This window comes from Bufo bufo, chromosome 2 (assembly GCF_905171765.1).
Source record: "Bufo bufo chromosome 2, aBufBuf1.1, whole genome shotgun sequence".
Classification (NCBI taxonomy): domain Eukaryota; kingdom Metazoa; phylum Chordata; class Amphibia; order Anura; family Bufonidae; genus Bufo; species Bufo bufo.
In genome coordinates, this window is record NC_053390.1 from 436098406 (window position 1) to 436115356 (window position 16951).

At 44.3% G+C, this 16951-nt stretch overlaps 1 protein-coding gene across 2 annotated transcripts in view; it reads right to left on the bottom strand.

Annotated features, from left to right (window-relative positions):
• Positions 1-16951, bottom strand: part of EPS15L1 (epidermal growth factor receptor pathway substrate 15 like 1) — a 297626-nt gene that overhangs the window by 146644 nt on the left and 134031 nt on the right. For both annotated transcript variants that reach the window (XM_040417436.1, XM_040417435.1), the window contains one exon: positions 408-572. In XM_040417436.1, coding sequence (XP_040273370.1) covers positions 408-572 — 165 coding nt within the window. The remainder of the gene's footprint in view (positions 1-407; positions 573-16951) is intronic.

A 16951-nucleotide genomic window follows, 5' to 3' on the forward strand; every position in this document is an offset into this window, starting at 1 on the left:
CAAATAATATTGGACAAAAGGGGGTTTTGTTTGCTAAATTGTCATACTCCTAAACATTGTGTGAATGGACCCATTATAGTCAATGGGGTTCGCTCAGAACCATTCCTCTTAGTTATGTGCCGCATCCGGCACTTTGGTTTGTGTGAATGCAGCTTTAATCCTTTCCTCCAGTGTGTGTTACTTTAAAAAAAAAAAAAATATATATATATATATATATATATATAGCAGTTTGCAATCAAAAAGAAAAAAAAAACATTTGCACTGTGAAAATCTGAAAAGCGTCCACTATTGGTAACAAAACAATCCAAGGTCATAGAAACTGAGCCATTAATCTATGGGCAAATCATTACAAAATGTTGGTTACCAGGAACCGCTTCTTTAGGGCCTGAACCACTGTTGTTTCTCACCGCTGCTGTGGAAAGCTCCAGCCTCTCGCTTGAGGAATAGGAATCAACATCTGGTAGGTTATTCAGACTTCCGCCGTGATCTCCGTTGAGTGCATTGTTGTATTGCTCTATGGTCTTGTTCATTTCCTGATGACTCTCCTGAAGCTGGGACAACTTACTTCGGGCCTGGACAAAGGAAGTTAGAAACGCGTGTATTAATTCATATCCTATAAAGCACAATTTGTGGCTACAATACCATTCTGTGTGGCAACCATGAGGGAATACATGCTGGTAAAAGACACAGCTGCCAAAAGTCACTAGCACCCTTCTGATGCAGCTTCAAATGTAACAATACGGCCTTCAAACCCGAAAAGATTGTGCACCCCTGCTCTTCTGAGATGAAGAAAAACACCACCAATGAAAACAGTGGATATGTCAATACATTTCTGAAATTAAATGTCATGAAACCAAAAGGACATGTATGCTATGCTAATTCAAAAGGTTCTTGATGTTTTAATACAGTCGATGCTTCCTCAAAACGTTCAGCTCTGACTCCTGACACGATTTCTAAAGTCAGTACAGCTAGCATCATTATTCTGGTCTTGTTTTTTTTTTTTTTGCTTAGATTGTTACCTCATATATCTATCTGCTACAAAACCTGAGCTATGCCAGGAAAATGCAACCATCCCCTCCTTCAGCTGACTGTGATCTCAGCCAACCTTCAGAAGGATAGGCGGACCAGTGGGGGACGTGTTGACAGGCTTCAGGAGGAAAGGAGAGAAAAAGATCCTTCTCAATCCCTGTCTAACTCATGGCCTGAGGGAAGGGTAACATGAACTTCTGTGTATGTTATCATTCCCCCTTCCCCACGAATCAGAGAGCATACTTGCTCTATGCGTGTCACGTATGCTGAGTCTTTTTTTTCCTCCCCAGAAAAGGAGTGTGAAGATGAGCACTTATTTATCTCATTCCCCCCCCCCCCCTCCCCGATCCTAATATCCTAATTAGGCTCTTTATTGATGCTATGACCCAGACATTTACCAGCATCTGGATCACAGTGCCAAATAAGTCGCACCCAACACACAAGCATCAATAAAGTCTACATTGTACTCTGTCCCTTTCCGGTCCATACACAATCTGGAGTAAAATAGTCAGACCACTTATTTAGCGATACCCATGCATTGCTATATGTCATGCACAATATAAAGTTTTTTATGTGCAAGCTGATTAGTCATTTATATGCAGCCTCTGACCTTATGTGCCTTGCCACTATTTGCTACAGCTCAGCTTACAATCATTCATGCTGCAAAACCTTACAATTATCTACATGAAAGGGGTTTTCCTGGTACTTTATTAATAGGATAGGCCATCAATATCTGATGGGAGGTGGTCCGACACCCCCCATGATCAGCTGTTCGGCAGTAGCTCCCTGATGGAACTACAGAGCTCCCTCCTTCGTGTAGAGCAGTGTTCCACAACTCCAGTCCTCAAGACCCACCTGACGGTCATGTTTTCAGGATTTCCTTCCTGCATCAGGACTTACCTCAGGTATTTATTCTGTAGGATATGCTCAAATCATGAATGGTAGGTGGGCCCTGAGGACTGAAGTTGGGGAACACTGGTGTAGTGGGTAGAGTTGGTTAATGCAGTGCTTCTCCTATTCACTTCAATGCTTCAGTGCTGCAGTAATCTGCTCAGTGCACTACATAATGGATTGAACTGTGCAGTTCTGGCACCGGAGCTACTGCAGAACAGTTAATAAGCAAATGTACCGGCTTTCGAACTCCCACCAATCAGAAACTGATAGCCTACCCTGAGGATAAGTCATCAATATAAAAGTACTTTAAAGGTACAGCTATACTGGGAGGAATTTTCTTGTGGCTAAGTCGCAGATTTATCGCCGTACATTCCACAGCGTAAGTTGACATGCTGTGGCTTTATGATCACTCTGCAGTTTTTCTTTTTGACAGATGGATATGATTCGTTCAGATCTCATACACTTTTCTGGTACTGCAAAAAGCTGAGATCCACAAATCTGTTGCAGCAAATCTGAATGGACATACCCACTTTTTACCGTCCCACATTCCAATAGCCATAACTTTTTTATTTTTTGTTCACATAAATTTTTTTGCAGGACAAGATGCATTTTTTTAACAGCACCATTGAAATTTACCATGTTTTGTATTGGAAAATGGGAAAAAAAAAATCTTTTGTGGGTTGAAATTGAATTATATATATATATATATATATATATATATATATATATATATATATATATATACACAGTACAGACCAAAAGTTTGGACACACCTTCTCATTCAAAGAGTTTTCTTTATTTTCATGACTATGAAGGCATCAAAACTATGAACTAACACATGTGGAAATATATACAGGGCTCCAGACTAAAAAAAATATCAAGGAGCCATTGGCTCCTAACCTGAAAAATTTAGGAGCCAAATGAAATTTTTAGTCGCCAAATTTAAAATACATACTATAGCTGGGATGCTTAGGAGCATGGGGTTTTCTAAGTTACAGCCCACGCAGTTAAAGGAGTTGTACACTCATTTCCATGACCTGTCAGACTAGCCAGATTCGCGTTGATAATCCCTAGGTGCTGGGTCCCGGCTCATTCGCTTCCCAGCCTCCGCTGCTTGTCTTGGCTTTCTCCATGAAAACGTTTGGCTGCAGTGGCATCAAGACAATCTCTGGCCACGGTGGAGATCTGCTCCCCTTGCGTCACATGACCATTTAACATAATGCATGGGAAGCAGTGGTCAGTCATTGGCTGTAACACCGTCAAATAGGAGGTTTTCATGAAGGGACTCAAGACAAGCAACAAAGGCTGGGGAGCAAATGAGCCGGGATCCAGCACTGGGCATCAGGCAAGTATGATCACCAACAAAGGTCCTGCCAGTCTGAGGTCCAGAAATTACTGTATCCAAACCCTTTAAGGAGTAATTTTTATATTTTTCTTTAAGGGGTTTCAAACCAGTATTATTCTATATGTGACACAGAATGGGTTAAAAAAAACTATCCCCACTGCACTCCTTAAAAGGCCAATCACTTGAGAGTCGCCACTGCAACCAGTGACCACATCAGCAGGCATCACGTGTTGACGGGACCAGCATGATAGTGGGGGTGGGGGAGGGCAGCTTTTTTTAATTTTTTTACATTAAGAAAAAATATAACAGCTAAAAATATAATACTACACGAGCTTTACTCTTTATTCTCAACCCCTCTGCTTGCCGGTCAGTGAATGAAAACCTCTTGTTTGCTGTTGTTTCTTGAGGAAAGATCGCCCATATTCTAGTGCTGCTCACTGTGTAACTGTGGCTGGACATTCAGTCTATCAATGTCAACCTTAAAGGTTTCCATTCACTGCCAGCAAGCAGAGATGTAGGAAAGCTAGGGGACCTCCTCTGGCAGCTGAACTAGCCTGTGCTTAACCCCTTATAGGCTGCTTCAGTGCCATTTTCCCTCTTTTTAACTCTACCACATGTCTTTGGCACAGAAAGGAGCAGTTAAGGCCTCTCTGCCCATCACCCCCGTGTCAGTAAGGAGCCGTGCACGGACATCGCCCTCCTTTTCTAGAACGTGCGCAGTATAGGCGGCAATCTCTCCTTGTCAATTGGTTTCACACCGGAGTCTGTCTGCAGGAGCTCTGCACTGCCGGGGTCGCAGAGCATTATATTGATTTATGATGCTATGTAACCCTTACAGTTCTGGAATGTATTGGATAACACTGACCGCATTAGGTCAGTGTTATCCAGTACATTCCAGACCTCTAAGGGTTACATAGCATCATAAATCAATATAATGCTCTGCAGACCAGGACAGCGAGTGTTAAAGCAGCACAGCCGGTGCTTATACTTGTCCTTACGGATCTCTGCCTTCTCCTTGTGACCCCATAAGGATCCAGTCCTATAAAACACACTAATAAATCTGCATACGGGTGACTCGCCTTGTGTTATCAGCCGTGGACTGTGCGGCCCAAGTTGAAGTGTCTCCAGCAGCTCAGCGCCACAGCACAGACTCAACTCCAAAACTTGCCAGACTGCTGGAAGCGGGAGCACAAGCCACGCCCACCCTCTATGCCGGGTAATCTGAGGGGCGGGTCTTCACCCAGCAGACGGCTGCAGCGTGTCTCTGTCTGCTGGATGAAAGCCTTTTTTTTTTTTTAAGAGGCAGAGCAGCGAGCGGAGGGTCTAGGCGCAAATGGCGACAAGACTACAAAGTCTTTAGCATTTTGGTCGCCATCTGGAGCCCTGATATACATAACAAACAAGTGTGAAACAACTGAAAATATGTCATATTCTAGGTTCTTCAAAGTAACAACCTTTTGCTTTGATTACTGCTTTGCACACTCTTGGCATTCTCTTGATGAGCTTCAAGAGGTAGTCCCCTGAAATGGTCTTCCAACAGTCTTGAAGGAGTTCCCAGAGATGCTTAGCACTTGTTGGCCCTTTTGCCTTCACTCTGCGGTCCAGCTCACCCCAAACCATCTTGATTGGGTTCAGGTCCGGTGACTGTGGAGGCCAGGTCATCTGGCGCAGCACCCCATCACTCTCCTTCATGGTCAAATAGCCCTTACTTTCAAAGTTTTCCCAATTTTTCGGCTGACTGACTGACCTTCATTTCTTAAAGTAATGATGGCCACTCGTTTTTCTTTACTTAGCTGCTTTTTTCTTGCCATAATACAAATTCTAACAGTCTATTCAGTAGGACTATCAGCTGTGTATCCACCTGACTTCTCCTCAACGCAACTGATGGTCCCAACCCCATTTATAAGGCAAGAAATCCCACTTATTAAACCTGACAGGGCACACCTATGAAGTGAAAAACATTTCAGGGGACTACCTCTTGAAGCACATCAAGAGAATGCCAAGAGTGTGCAAAGCAGTAATCAAAGCAAAAGGTGGCTACTTTGAAGAACCTAGAATATTACATATTTTCAGTTGTTTCACACTTGTTTGTTATGTATATAATTCCACATGTGTTAATTCATAGTTTTGATGTCTTCAGTGTGAATCTACAATTTTCATAGTCATGAAAATAAAGAAAACTCTTTGAATGAGAAGGTGTGTCCAAACTTTTGGTCTGTACTGTATATATATATATATATATATATATAATGCCGCCATGGTTTTTTGAGTGCTGACATTAGGGCGTTCACTGTGTGCTAAAAATGACATGACGTCCTTATTCAGCAGCTCAGTACAATTACAGCGAAACCAAATTTGGATATTTTGTTTTATTACTTATAACTAATCTATTTTCTTTGCATCACTATTTTCCCATGGGTCAGTAAAAAAAAAAATTACAGAAACATGCATTACTTTGGTCCATGATGTGGACCAAACACACCCATTGTAGTCTATGGGTCAGTGAAAATCATGGACACAACACAGATGGCATCCATTTTTCACTGAAGAACGACAGTATATGCTTTGGAAATTACATTTCAGCTGAGCAGCATCTGTGGATTACAGATGACACGGAAGGTAAAAAAGGACACAGAACAAAACACGGATCCTTCACGGATGAAACAAGAGCACTTTTTTCACGGATGTAAAACTGACATGCAAATGTGACGAGTCCTTATAGTATTACATTTGACCGTTCAAGTAATTGGCGCTCCATGTAGTTTATGGACAGGCTGAGTCCAACACAAGAGCCGTTGCTTGTTAGGGCTCATCCAGATGGGCAATGTTCTCGCCTGGTGCAGTCCAGTTTTAAAACGGACAGCACCCATAATGAAAGACCCATTATAGTGAAAGGGACAATTCACATGGACTGTGGGTGGGTGCAGAGAAAATCTCAGCCATCTCTATTGTGGTCTGATTTTCCTGCAAGATTCACCATGGGCCCTGTTGGACACTGTGGTATCTGTCACGTGACAGATGCGGCATAGAATTATGTCTCCCGCTATAAACAGAGGCCACAACGCAGATGTGAGCAGAGCCTTAATAATTGATTTATTGTTTGCCATTTTATACTTTCAACTCAAAATTAGTGCTTGTCTTACTATCAGTGAAATACATTGCACGAGAAAAGTGTTACAAGGCATCAAAAATAGGCTGAGGAGGATGAAAACCAGACAAACCACATCCTTGAAGAAGCAACGTTTAAAAGGTTAAAAACAGCAGCCACCCTTGCGCATAGACTAAAATATAAGACACGAGCAGCTGTTATGACAGCCTGGTCAGGCTCTAGTAAAAGCAGGGCGGCACTACCTTCTTGAATTCGCGGTGCATGTGTCCGTGGAATGGCGTCCAAACAAACGTTTCAAAGAAGAAGACCGGCACTTCGCAGATGTAGATCACAATGTAGATTTATTCAGTCACTGAATAAATCTACATTGTGATCTACATCTGCGAAGTGCCGGTCTTCTTCTTTGAAAAGCCTGGTCAGGCTGTGATAGTCTGGAAGACTTCACATGATCCTAAAGTTTGCAATTTTTATGTTTTTTTTCCCCATACATTAAACCTATGCAGCTTGTAAATATGGAGCATAGAATTTAATTATTGAATTTAAGTGGGCAAAACAGGGATGCAAAAAAGACGTCTGTGGCATGCATGGTATTCCACTACTTTCACTAAAGAATCATGCCCTTACCAATACTATCAGGGCTACTATCAGACAGAAACAACCTGTACTGCACTACAAAACCCATGCAAAGACAGGTGAACGATTTATGATTTTTTTTCTAATTTCTTCCTGTGCAACTGCACATGTAAAACTTTACAATCTCCCTTCCATCATCAATCAGATAGAACATGTGCACTCCGATTGTTATAATTGGGGGAGAGGTCTTTTTTTTTTTTCCAGAAAAGGAGTGAGAAAATGAGCACTCATCTAATCACCCCTCTGAGCCGAATTAGACCATTCATTAACACCAGGTCCCAGATGTTTACCAGTGTCCAGATCACACTGTCAAATAAGTCACACCAAACACTATCACCACACACAAACCTCTATATAGTTTCTATTCTACACTGTCCCTATTCTGTCCATATCCGATCTTTAGTGTAAAATATGCAGACCTTATCTCTAGCAATACCTATTACATACTGCAGTAACAGAGGTATCTATCATCACTACACAAAAATCTATGAAAACATTTCTGGAAGTCAGACATTTTCTCTCAATGACTGTCATCATAAACTATTGTTTTAAATTTATTTTACCAAACAAACCAGGTTAAGCTGGGGTCCTCCATAGGGTATGGCACAAGTTGGCAGCACTGAAATACGTATAGGGGATATATTAGAGGGTTCTCTCCTTGGGGAGAGAGCGCCTTAATCAGTGAGAGGAGACTTATAGGCCCTACATGTTCCTCTGGAATTCTAGGAAGAAAGGGATGCAAATGAGCTCTTTACAAGCTCTGCCTCTAACGCCACCAGATGTAAGGCAGCTAATAAGTCAATGCTTGACCCTTTAAATAGTGCTTAAAACATGACTCGGATATTAAATAAGCCAGCATCTCATCTGCAGACAAAGGGGATATATTGTTTATGGCTTTGTGGTTATTTGCTTCTCCATAAGAGCTCATTCAATTACACTTGTTCACACATGAGGCCTTTGCATCATTTTTGGCTGCATAAAAAAAATATAAAATCACAGGGCCACACAGAAGAACAAGGCCACAAAACTCAAAGTAAAAACAAACTACTGGTGTCAAATAACAATCTGTGTTAGCCTGTGTTAAGCCACAACCGCAAAACCACATCCCCTAAAAAGCAATCAAAATGGTACCAATGAAAACTACAATTCATCAATTATCTAGTAAAAACAAGAGTTTTTAGTGAGCAAGTTGTAATGGGAAGTGGGTGTGGACCCACTGTACCAACTAAATGGTTTGAGTTTGGGTTTTCTCTAAGGGTGTCATCCTGTCAGTCCCCTGGTTTTAACTCTTTAACCCCTACACAGGGATCTGGTCTTCCCTGCAGGGAAGGCACCAGGCTGCTACCTCTTGACAGTCCCGGTGTAGTTGGTGGCTGACTCACGGGGTCACCAATGTGGAGCACTGAGGAATCAGGCAAAATACGTAGTCAGAAAAAGGCCAAGGTCAGGGCAGGCAAGAGTTCCTCTGTATCCAGGAAACTGGTCCGTGGTCAAGTAAGGTAGCAATGGTTCAATACAGTAGTGAGGCTGAAGTCAGGATAATCAGAGTAAAAGGCAGGCAGAGGTTCAGTATACGGGCAGAAAAACAAATAAGTACATCTTTGCTGGAAAACTAGTGGGAAAAAAGATCCCAGCATAAATAGAAAGGCTGATTAAAACTAGGGCTGAAACGAATACTCGATTGAATCGAGTAATTCGACACAAAAAAATCTGTGATGCAAATTTTTGGCATCGAGGATTTGTTTGTGCCATGTGACCATGGAGTGGGAGTGAAGAGCTTGCTACTACTCACTGCTCCGTGATCACCCGTCGGCCCGCACGATGCACTGTCCTCCTGACACATCGTCAGGACATAGTGCACGTATGCGTGCACTATCACCTGACGCTGCGTGACATCAGGATCACAGAAGACAGAGGAGTTGTGGAGCGGCGCCCCTACAGGTGAGGTAAGTATTAAAGGGCTGCTGGAGACTAGGAGCGGAGATGAAGGCACTCGGGGAGCTGAGGGCACGCTGGCACCGGAGGGGATGATGGCACAGAGGACTGATGGCATTGGGAATAGATGGCACAGAGGACTGATGGCACACAGAGCTGATGGTACAGAGGATTGATGGCACCTAGAGCTGATGGCACTGGGGGGAGCTGATGGCCCTGGAGGACTGATGGCATGGAGGGAGCTGATGGCACAGAGGATCGATGGCACTAAGGGGGTGATGGCACTGGGGGGAGCTGATGGCAGAGGACTGATGGCGCAAAAGGTTGATGGCATGGGGGGGTGATAGTACGGGGGGACTGATGGCACAGAGGACTGATGGCATGTGGAGAGCTGATGGCACAGAGGATTGATGGCACTGAATGGGTGATGGCAATGGGGGGAGCTGATGGCACTGAGGACTGATGGCACTGAGGGGGGATGCTGATGGCATGGGGGGGGATCTGATGGCAACGGGGGGGGGGGGGGGGGGGGTTCGCTGATGGCACAGAGGACTGATGGCACGGGGGTCTGATGATGGCACGAGGGGGTCTGATGACATTTAATAAAGGAAAATTTTCTTTATTAGTTTTTTCTTATCAGAGTACTCGATTAATCATTGGATTAAATCAATAGATTACTTGACTACTAAAACAATCGATAGCTGCAGCCTTAATTTAGACCTTAGTCAGCAACTGGACTGGGTGCAAGGAGGAAGGTTAATTCTTGCTGTATTACAGAGAAGTTCATTGACTACTGGCCCTAATAGAGACAGAGAGGAGCAACATCGGTGCCTAACCAGGATAGCAGGGCACTGGTGAACACAGACCACCACCGTAACAGCAAGAAGAACATACAGTATCTCACAAAAGTGACTACACCCCTCACATTTTTGTAAATATTTTATTCTATTTTTTCATGGGACAACACTGAAGTTATGACACTTTGATACAATGTAAAGTAGTCAGTATACACCTTTATAACAGTGTAAATTTGGTGTAACCTCAAAATAACTCAACACGCAGCAATTAATGTCTAAACACACCCTTAAGTACAAAGGGCAAATTGTGCCCAATTAGCCATTTTCCCTCTCTGGTGTCATGTGACTCATTAGTGTTACAAGGCTTTAGGTGTGAATGGGGACCAGGTGTGTTAAATTTGGTGTTATCGCTCTCGCACTCTCATATACTGGTCACTGGAAGTTCAACATGGCACCTCATGGCAAAGAACTCTGAGGATCTGAAAAAAAGAATTGTTTCTCTACATAAAGATGGCCTAGGCCAGGCATGCTTAACCTGCGGCCCTCCAGCTGTTATAAAACTGCAACTCCCGCAATGCCCTGCTCTAGGCTGTTCGCCATGATCGAAAAAAGAAGTTGAGTGCATGTGCTCAGCGTCATATCCAGAGGGTGTCTGTTCAAAATAGAGGTATAAGTGCCGCCAGCATTGCTGCAAAGGTTAAAGGGGTGGGGGGGTCAGTCTGTCAGTGCTCCGACCATACGCCGCACACTGCATTAAATTGGTCTGCATGGGTTGTCGTCCCAGAAGGAAGCCTCTTCTAAAAATGATGCACAAGAAAGCCCACAGTTTTCTGAAGACAAGCAGACTAAGGCCCCTTTCACACAGGTGAGTTTTCCACGCGGGTGCAATGCGTGAGGTGAACACATTGCACCCGCACTGAATCTGGACCCATTCATTTCTATGGGGCTGTGCACATGAGCGGTGATTTTCACGCATCACTTGTGCGTTGTGTGAAAATCGCAGCATGTTCTATATTCTGCTTTTTTTATGCAACGCAGGCCCCATAGAATTGAATGGGGCTGCGTGAAAATCGCAAGCATCCACAAGCAAGTGCGGATGCAGTGTGATTTTCACGCACGGTTGCTAGGAGACGATCGGGATGGGGACCCGACCATTATTATTTTCCCTTATAACATGGTTATAAGGGAAAATAATAGCATTCTTAATACAGAATGCATAGTACAATAGGGCTGGAGGGGTTAAATTTTTTTTTTACAAAAATAATATAACTCACCTTAATCCACTTGATCGCGCAGCCCAGCTTCTCTTCTGTCTTCTTCTTTGCTGTGCACAGGACCGAAAAGGACCTTTGATGACGTCACTGCGCTCATCACATGGTCCGTCACATGATCCATCACCATGGTAAAAGATCATGTGATGAGCGCAGTGACGTCATCAAAGGTCCTATTCCTCAAAGAAGACGACAGAAGAGATGCCGGCTGCGCGAACAAGTGGATTAAGGCGAGTTAAATTTATATATATATATTTTTTTTTAACCCCTCCAGCCCTATTGTACTATGCATTCTGTATTCAGAATGCTATTATTTTCCCTTATAACCATGTTATAAGGGGAAATAATACAATCTACACAACCTTGAACCCAAACCTGAACTTCTGTGAAGAAGTTCGGGTCTGGGTACCACATTCAGTTTTTTATCACGCGCGTGCAAAACACATTGCACCCGCGCGATAAAAACTGAAGAACAGAACGCAATTGCAGTGAAAACTGACTGCATTTGGGTACCTACTCGCGCGGATTTGCTGCAGTGCATCCGGACCTTATCCGGACACGCTCGTCTGCAAGGGGCCTAAGGACATGGATTACTGGAACCATGTCCTGTGGTCTGATGAGACCAATATAAACTTATTTGGTTCAGATGGTGTCAAGAGTGTGTGGTGGCAACCAGGTGAGGAGTACAAAGACAAGTGTGTCCTGCCTATAGTCAAGCATGGTGGAGGGAGTGTCATCGTTTGGGGCTACATGAGAGATGCCTGCTGTGGGGAGCTACAGTTCATTGAGGAAACCATGAATGCCAACATGTACTGTGACATACTAAAGCAGAGCATGATCCCCCTCCCTTCGGAAACTGGGCCGCAGGGCAGTATTCCAACATGATAACGACCTCAAACACCTCCAAGACGACCACTGCCTTGCTATAGAAACTCAGAGTAAATGTGCTGAACTGGCCAAGCATATCTCCAGTCCTAAACCCTATTGAGCATCTGTGGGGCATCCTCAAACAGAAGATAGAGGAATGCAAGGTCTCTAACATCCACCAGCTCTTTGATGTCATCATGGAGGAGTGGAAGAGGATTCCAGTGGCAACCTGTGAAACTCTAGTGAACTCCATGCCCAAAAGAGTTAAAGGGGTGCTCCCTTGCCCTGCCCTGGATAGCGCAGGGCAAGGGCTCTTTTGATTACAATAACACACTGCCGGGCGGAAGCCTCCGCCCGGCAGTGTGTTCGGTGACGTCACCAGCTCTGATGGGCGTGCTTTAGCGCTGCCCTGGCCGTTTAACTGGCTAGGGCAGTGCTAAAGCCCACCAATCAGTGCCGGTGACGTCACCGGGCTTCCTGGCAGCCCCATGGAGAGCCCGGTTCGCCACCGGACCTCCTGAAAATGCCTTTGCCGTGTGCGATTTAGCGCATTGCAAAGGAGAGCATCGGAGCATGAACTGCTCCGATGCTCAAGTCAGGGGGGCTGCCTGGGTGAAAATGGAGGTATGTCCGGGTTCAGCTCTGAGCCCGGACAACCCCTTTAAGGCAGTGCTAGAAAATAATGGTGGCCACACAAAATATTGACACTTTGGGCACAAGTTGACCATTTTCACTTAGGGTGTACTCACTTTTGTTGCCAGGGGGTTAGACACTAATGGCTGTGTGTTGAGTTATTTTGAGGCCACACCAAATTTACACTGTTATACAAGCTGTACACTGACTACACATTGTATCAAAGTGTCATACTTCTGTGTTGTCCCATGAAAAGATATAATAAAATATTTACAAAAATGTGAGGGGTGTACTCACTTTTGTGAGATACTGTGTATAACTATTTAAATTCTGCATCTTTGTAATTGTACTTGTACCCACAGCATAAAGTTATGTTATTTACAGTGAATGCTGTTAAAATACAGTACTTTGCAAAAGTTTTAGGTGTAGACAAAAATGCTGCAAACTAAGAATGCTTTCAAAAAAAGAAGTGTTAAAAGTTTAAATATAAAATAAATTAATCACGAGTCCGCAACAATGCTGTGCTGCAGGTTCGAAAAGTGTTGTGGGGTCAGTCACGCTTTAAACAGGTAAAAATATAGAGTTCGGACCGCGCATATCATCAAGGCCAGTATGCAAACAATTTTTCTTTCTTCCTTCTCCCTTTTGAAAGAGAACCGAGGGCTGCAAATACCCTATATATGGATATCCTGCAACTAATAAAAGTTAAGATAGTGTAAGTCCGTATGGTTAGGTGACCTGCACTGCACAGATTATACTTACACAGCACTATGTCAACCAAGGCGTGTATATAATCCCTCCGTAGCTAGTTGTTCTTATTTTGACGGAGATCCACGTTCTCATGCAATACCGCAGGATCTACACACGGACCTAATTCAGATATACCCCAGGTGAATCTGCTGTTTTTTTCTTTCGATTTCTTTTCCTAGAGGTTTCTGTGAATACAAGTGGCTTCTGCAATAGTGAAGCTCCGTTGGGGTTTGGTTAAAAAATTTTATTTGCACATACTCACAAACACGCTCTTTAAAATTGGCATTTAAAAATCCCAGCGTCTTAAACTTTTGCCCTTGGGCAACGGAGCTTCACTATTGCAGAAGCAACGGACTTACACTATCTTAACTTTTATTAGTTGCAGGATATCCATATATAGGGTATTTGCAGCCCTCGGTTCTCTTTCAAAAGGGAGAAGGAAGAAAGAAAAATTGTTTGCATACTGGCCTTGATGATATGCGCGGTCCGAACTCTATATTTTTACCTGTTAAAAGTTTAAATGTTGAAAATTGAATGAAAAAAAGAGAAGTTTTTGAAGGAATTCGGCAGGGAGATTGATCCAAACTAACTTCTTTGGATGCAAGTTTACTTAAATATTTCTGTCTCTATGTAACCCTAGACACACTGAACGATGTTGATGATGAAGTTGTCTGTCATGTAATACCATCAGGGAGGAGTTTTATTGCCTTCAAATTTAGGCTAGACTTTAGAGTCGGACTTTACGCTGCTGTAATTTGCCCACTGGCTCCTGGTACTACCCATACAGTACAGGTAGGTTTAGCGTTAGGTCCCGTGCCACTTGAGACACCTTGGCGTGGTGTGCGGGCTCAGGTGTGTCCTTAATATAAGGATATAATGGCTAATGTCAAATTTTTAACATCAGTGTGAGGGTTAGTCAGATGTTACTGTTTGCATCCACCACAGTAGTGCACCTAATCTTATAACTATTTATTTTATGTATTATTCTACAGCCAAACATTTTACCATCTGGTGTAGGATGTCTCTGTGGCACTTGTGGTCTGATGCAGGCATCCTCCATTGTATGCATTTTTTGCTGGGGATCGCCCTTAGCAACAGACCACAAGCGCAGTATCTGCTCCCCCGAGCATAAATACACAATTACATTTGAGTTGAGCATTTCCTGCCTTTTGAGACCACGTATTTTTGTCATTTAAATCGTAGACTTTAGAGTTGCAGTATGTCGCACTGCGACACCATAGACTATCACTACAATACATGTCACGCGACACTGGTGTGACACAAGTCACCATGTAGCCCTAGCCTTATTTTGCAGCAGGACAACGACCCCAAACATGCAATGTCATTAAAGGGGTTATCCGATCCCTGAAATGCACCCCCCCTCCATTACACACAATATACTCCGGGCCCCTCACACAAAATATACTTAACTTGCTCCCCAGCACCCGCGTCGCTCCTGGTACCCGCATGGCTGCCACTGCATCTCCCCGTGCACAGATGAAAACATCTGGTGTAAGGGAAGGTTGGGGGGTAGAACTGATTATCTATCAGCACTAGAACAGGCGGTGTGAGGAATATGGATTAATATTTACTGTCAGCCATGTCCTCACACCCCCATTAGCTGACAGATAGAAAAGGTAGTTAACTCCACAGGAGGGCCCTGCTTCAAAGCCCCAGCCCTGATTGTCATTTGATTCACCTCTTGGCAGGGGGGGTGGGGGGGGGGTGGAAACTTATTTTGCATGTACACTGATGCAAAATACTGGCAGGAAGAAAGCCCCAGGGGTCCAGGCTTCAAGGAGGCCCCAGGTGGAGAAGGTCACACCTCAGTCAACCAGTTTGGAACCAAGCTAAATCCTGCAGGAAAACCCCCAGCAGGAGGTATCAGCCCTTGCCCCGGATCAATGATACCTCACAGACATGTTGGCCCCTTCCTTTCATAAGGAATTATGAATCGCCTGGCCATCGCAGGAGCAAACCGGATACATATTTGTGTCCCGGTGGCCACGATGTACGTGCCCATGGTCTTTGTTTAATGGGGCGAGGTCAGGGGAGGGAGATATCCATATCTCCCCATAGAAACCACATAACGGTATCAGGTTTGGACTCTAGTTGCAGCCGGAACCCAGGCGGATCCGTTGGTCCCAGAACCATCTCCCTGTGACCCTCTGGTCTGGAGCTATGAACCGTAAAGGGTTTTGTGGGTCATTTTCTGCCAGCCCAGAAGAGGGGGAGTGGACCCCTCCCTGAGGCCGGGAGGGGCCGGCTACAGGTTAAAAGGCTTGTGCCCGCAAGCGGCAGTTTCTTTCTCTGAAGAAGGGTCACATCGTGTAATGTGTTTAGAGGGACCCAGGAACTAGCTGAGATCACGGCCCTTCATGTGGACTCCAGCAAAGAACATCTCACAACCAAAATAGCTTTCATCTTACCCGGTAACTGACTTTTACTCTGCTTAACCCTGTTGTACCCATATAACCTGTATTTGTAACCTCAGACCACTGTATATATTCTCTGTGTATATTGTGTTAAATCTAGTGTGCCCTTACGGCGATTAAATATATAATTTAATCTTGTGCTATCTTGTATCTCGATCACGAATCCCCACGTCAGTGTTTTGGCCTAGTTATAAGCTACCACGGGTTGGTTTCTCACCCTATATAATCCCGTTAGCGGACCGGGCTTATCTCAAACGAGAAGCTGGTTGGCAGATTTCCCAGGCTGAGACATCGCTGTTTTCACTGCAGCAGTGAAAAGGCTCTCTCAGCTTGTTGCCGCTCTGTGCCTGCGTGGACAGGAGGTGTCTGTGTAAACTGAACCAACCTGACCTTACCTGCTCCTCCCGGAGGGCGTAATGTCATGTTTTTGGTAACCAGGGACAATACCGCGTTTCGTGAGCTCGACGTAGGCGACGTCAAGCGGGCACGAGGTGTGGTATTCGTCACAGGCGGCTTATCACTTTTTATAGTATAAGAACACGAAAGAACACAGGAGAGGTGGGCACTGATTATCTATCACCTCTACAATATCCTGCTTATCACTGTTTATTGTATAAGGACAAGAGAGAACACAGGATAGTTGAGAACTGATTATCACCAATAGAACACCCTGCTTATCACTATTTATAGTGTAAGGACAGGGGAGAACACAGGAGAGGTGAGGACTGATTATCACCACTAGAACACCCTGCTTATCACTGTTTAGTTATAGCTATTTGGAGCACCAGGGGGCTGGCCATAGCACTAGGGGCACTGCTAACGCAATGCCACCATGCTCTCTGTATTTCCACCTCCCCTGTGAGTGACAGGGCTAAACATCTAGTCTAGCTCTGTGTTCTTGTGGTACTGGTGAGGCTCACTGACTCAGCGCCTGCAGAGCTCATCAGTTCCACTGACCAGGTAAGCTCAAAAAGCAGCATATGATTCACTGAGCAAGCTCTGAGTCATTGAGCCTCAGCGCTGATGTGACAACACTGGCCTAGACAAGATGTCTAGCCCTGTCACTCAACGGAGGCGTTGCGTTAGCGGAACTCCTAGCGCTATGACCAGCCCCCTTGTTCTCCAAATAGCTACTTTACATAAATTTAAACATTAAAGGGGTTGTCCAAGTTAGGTCACCAATATCAGATTGATGGGTGTTTATCTGCTCGCTGTTGCAACTGCAGTGGTGACCAGGTGTAATTACACCAAAA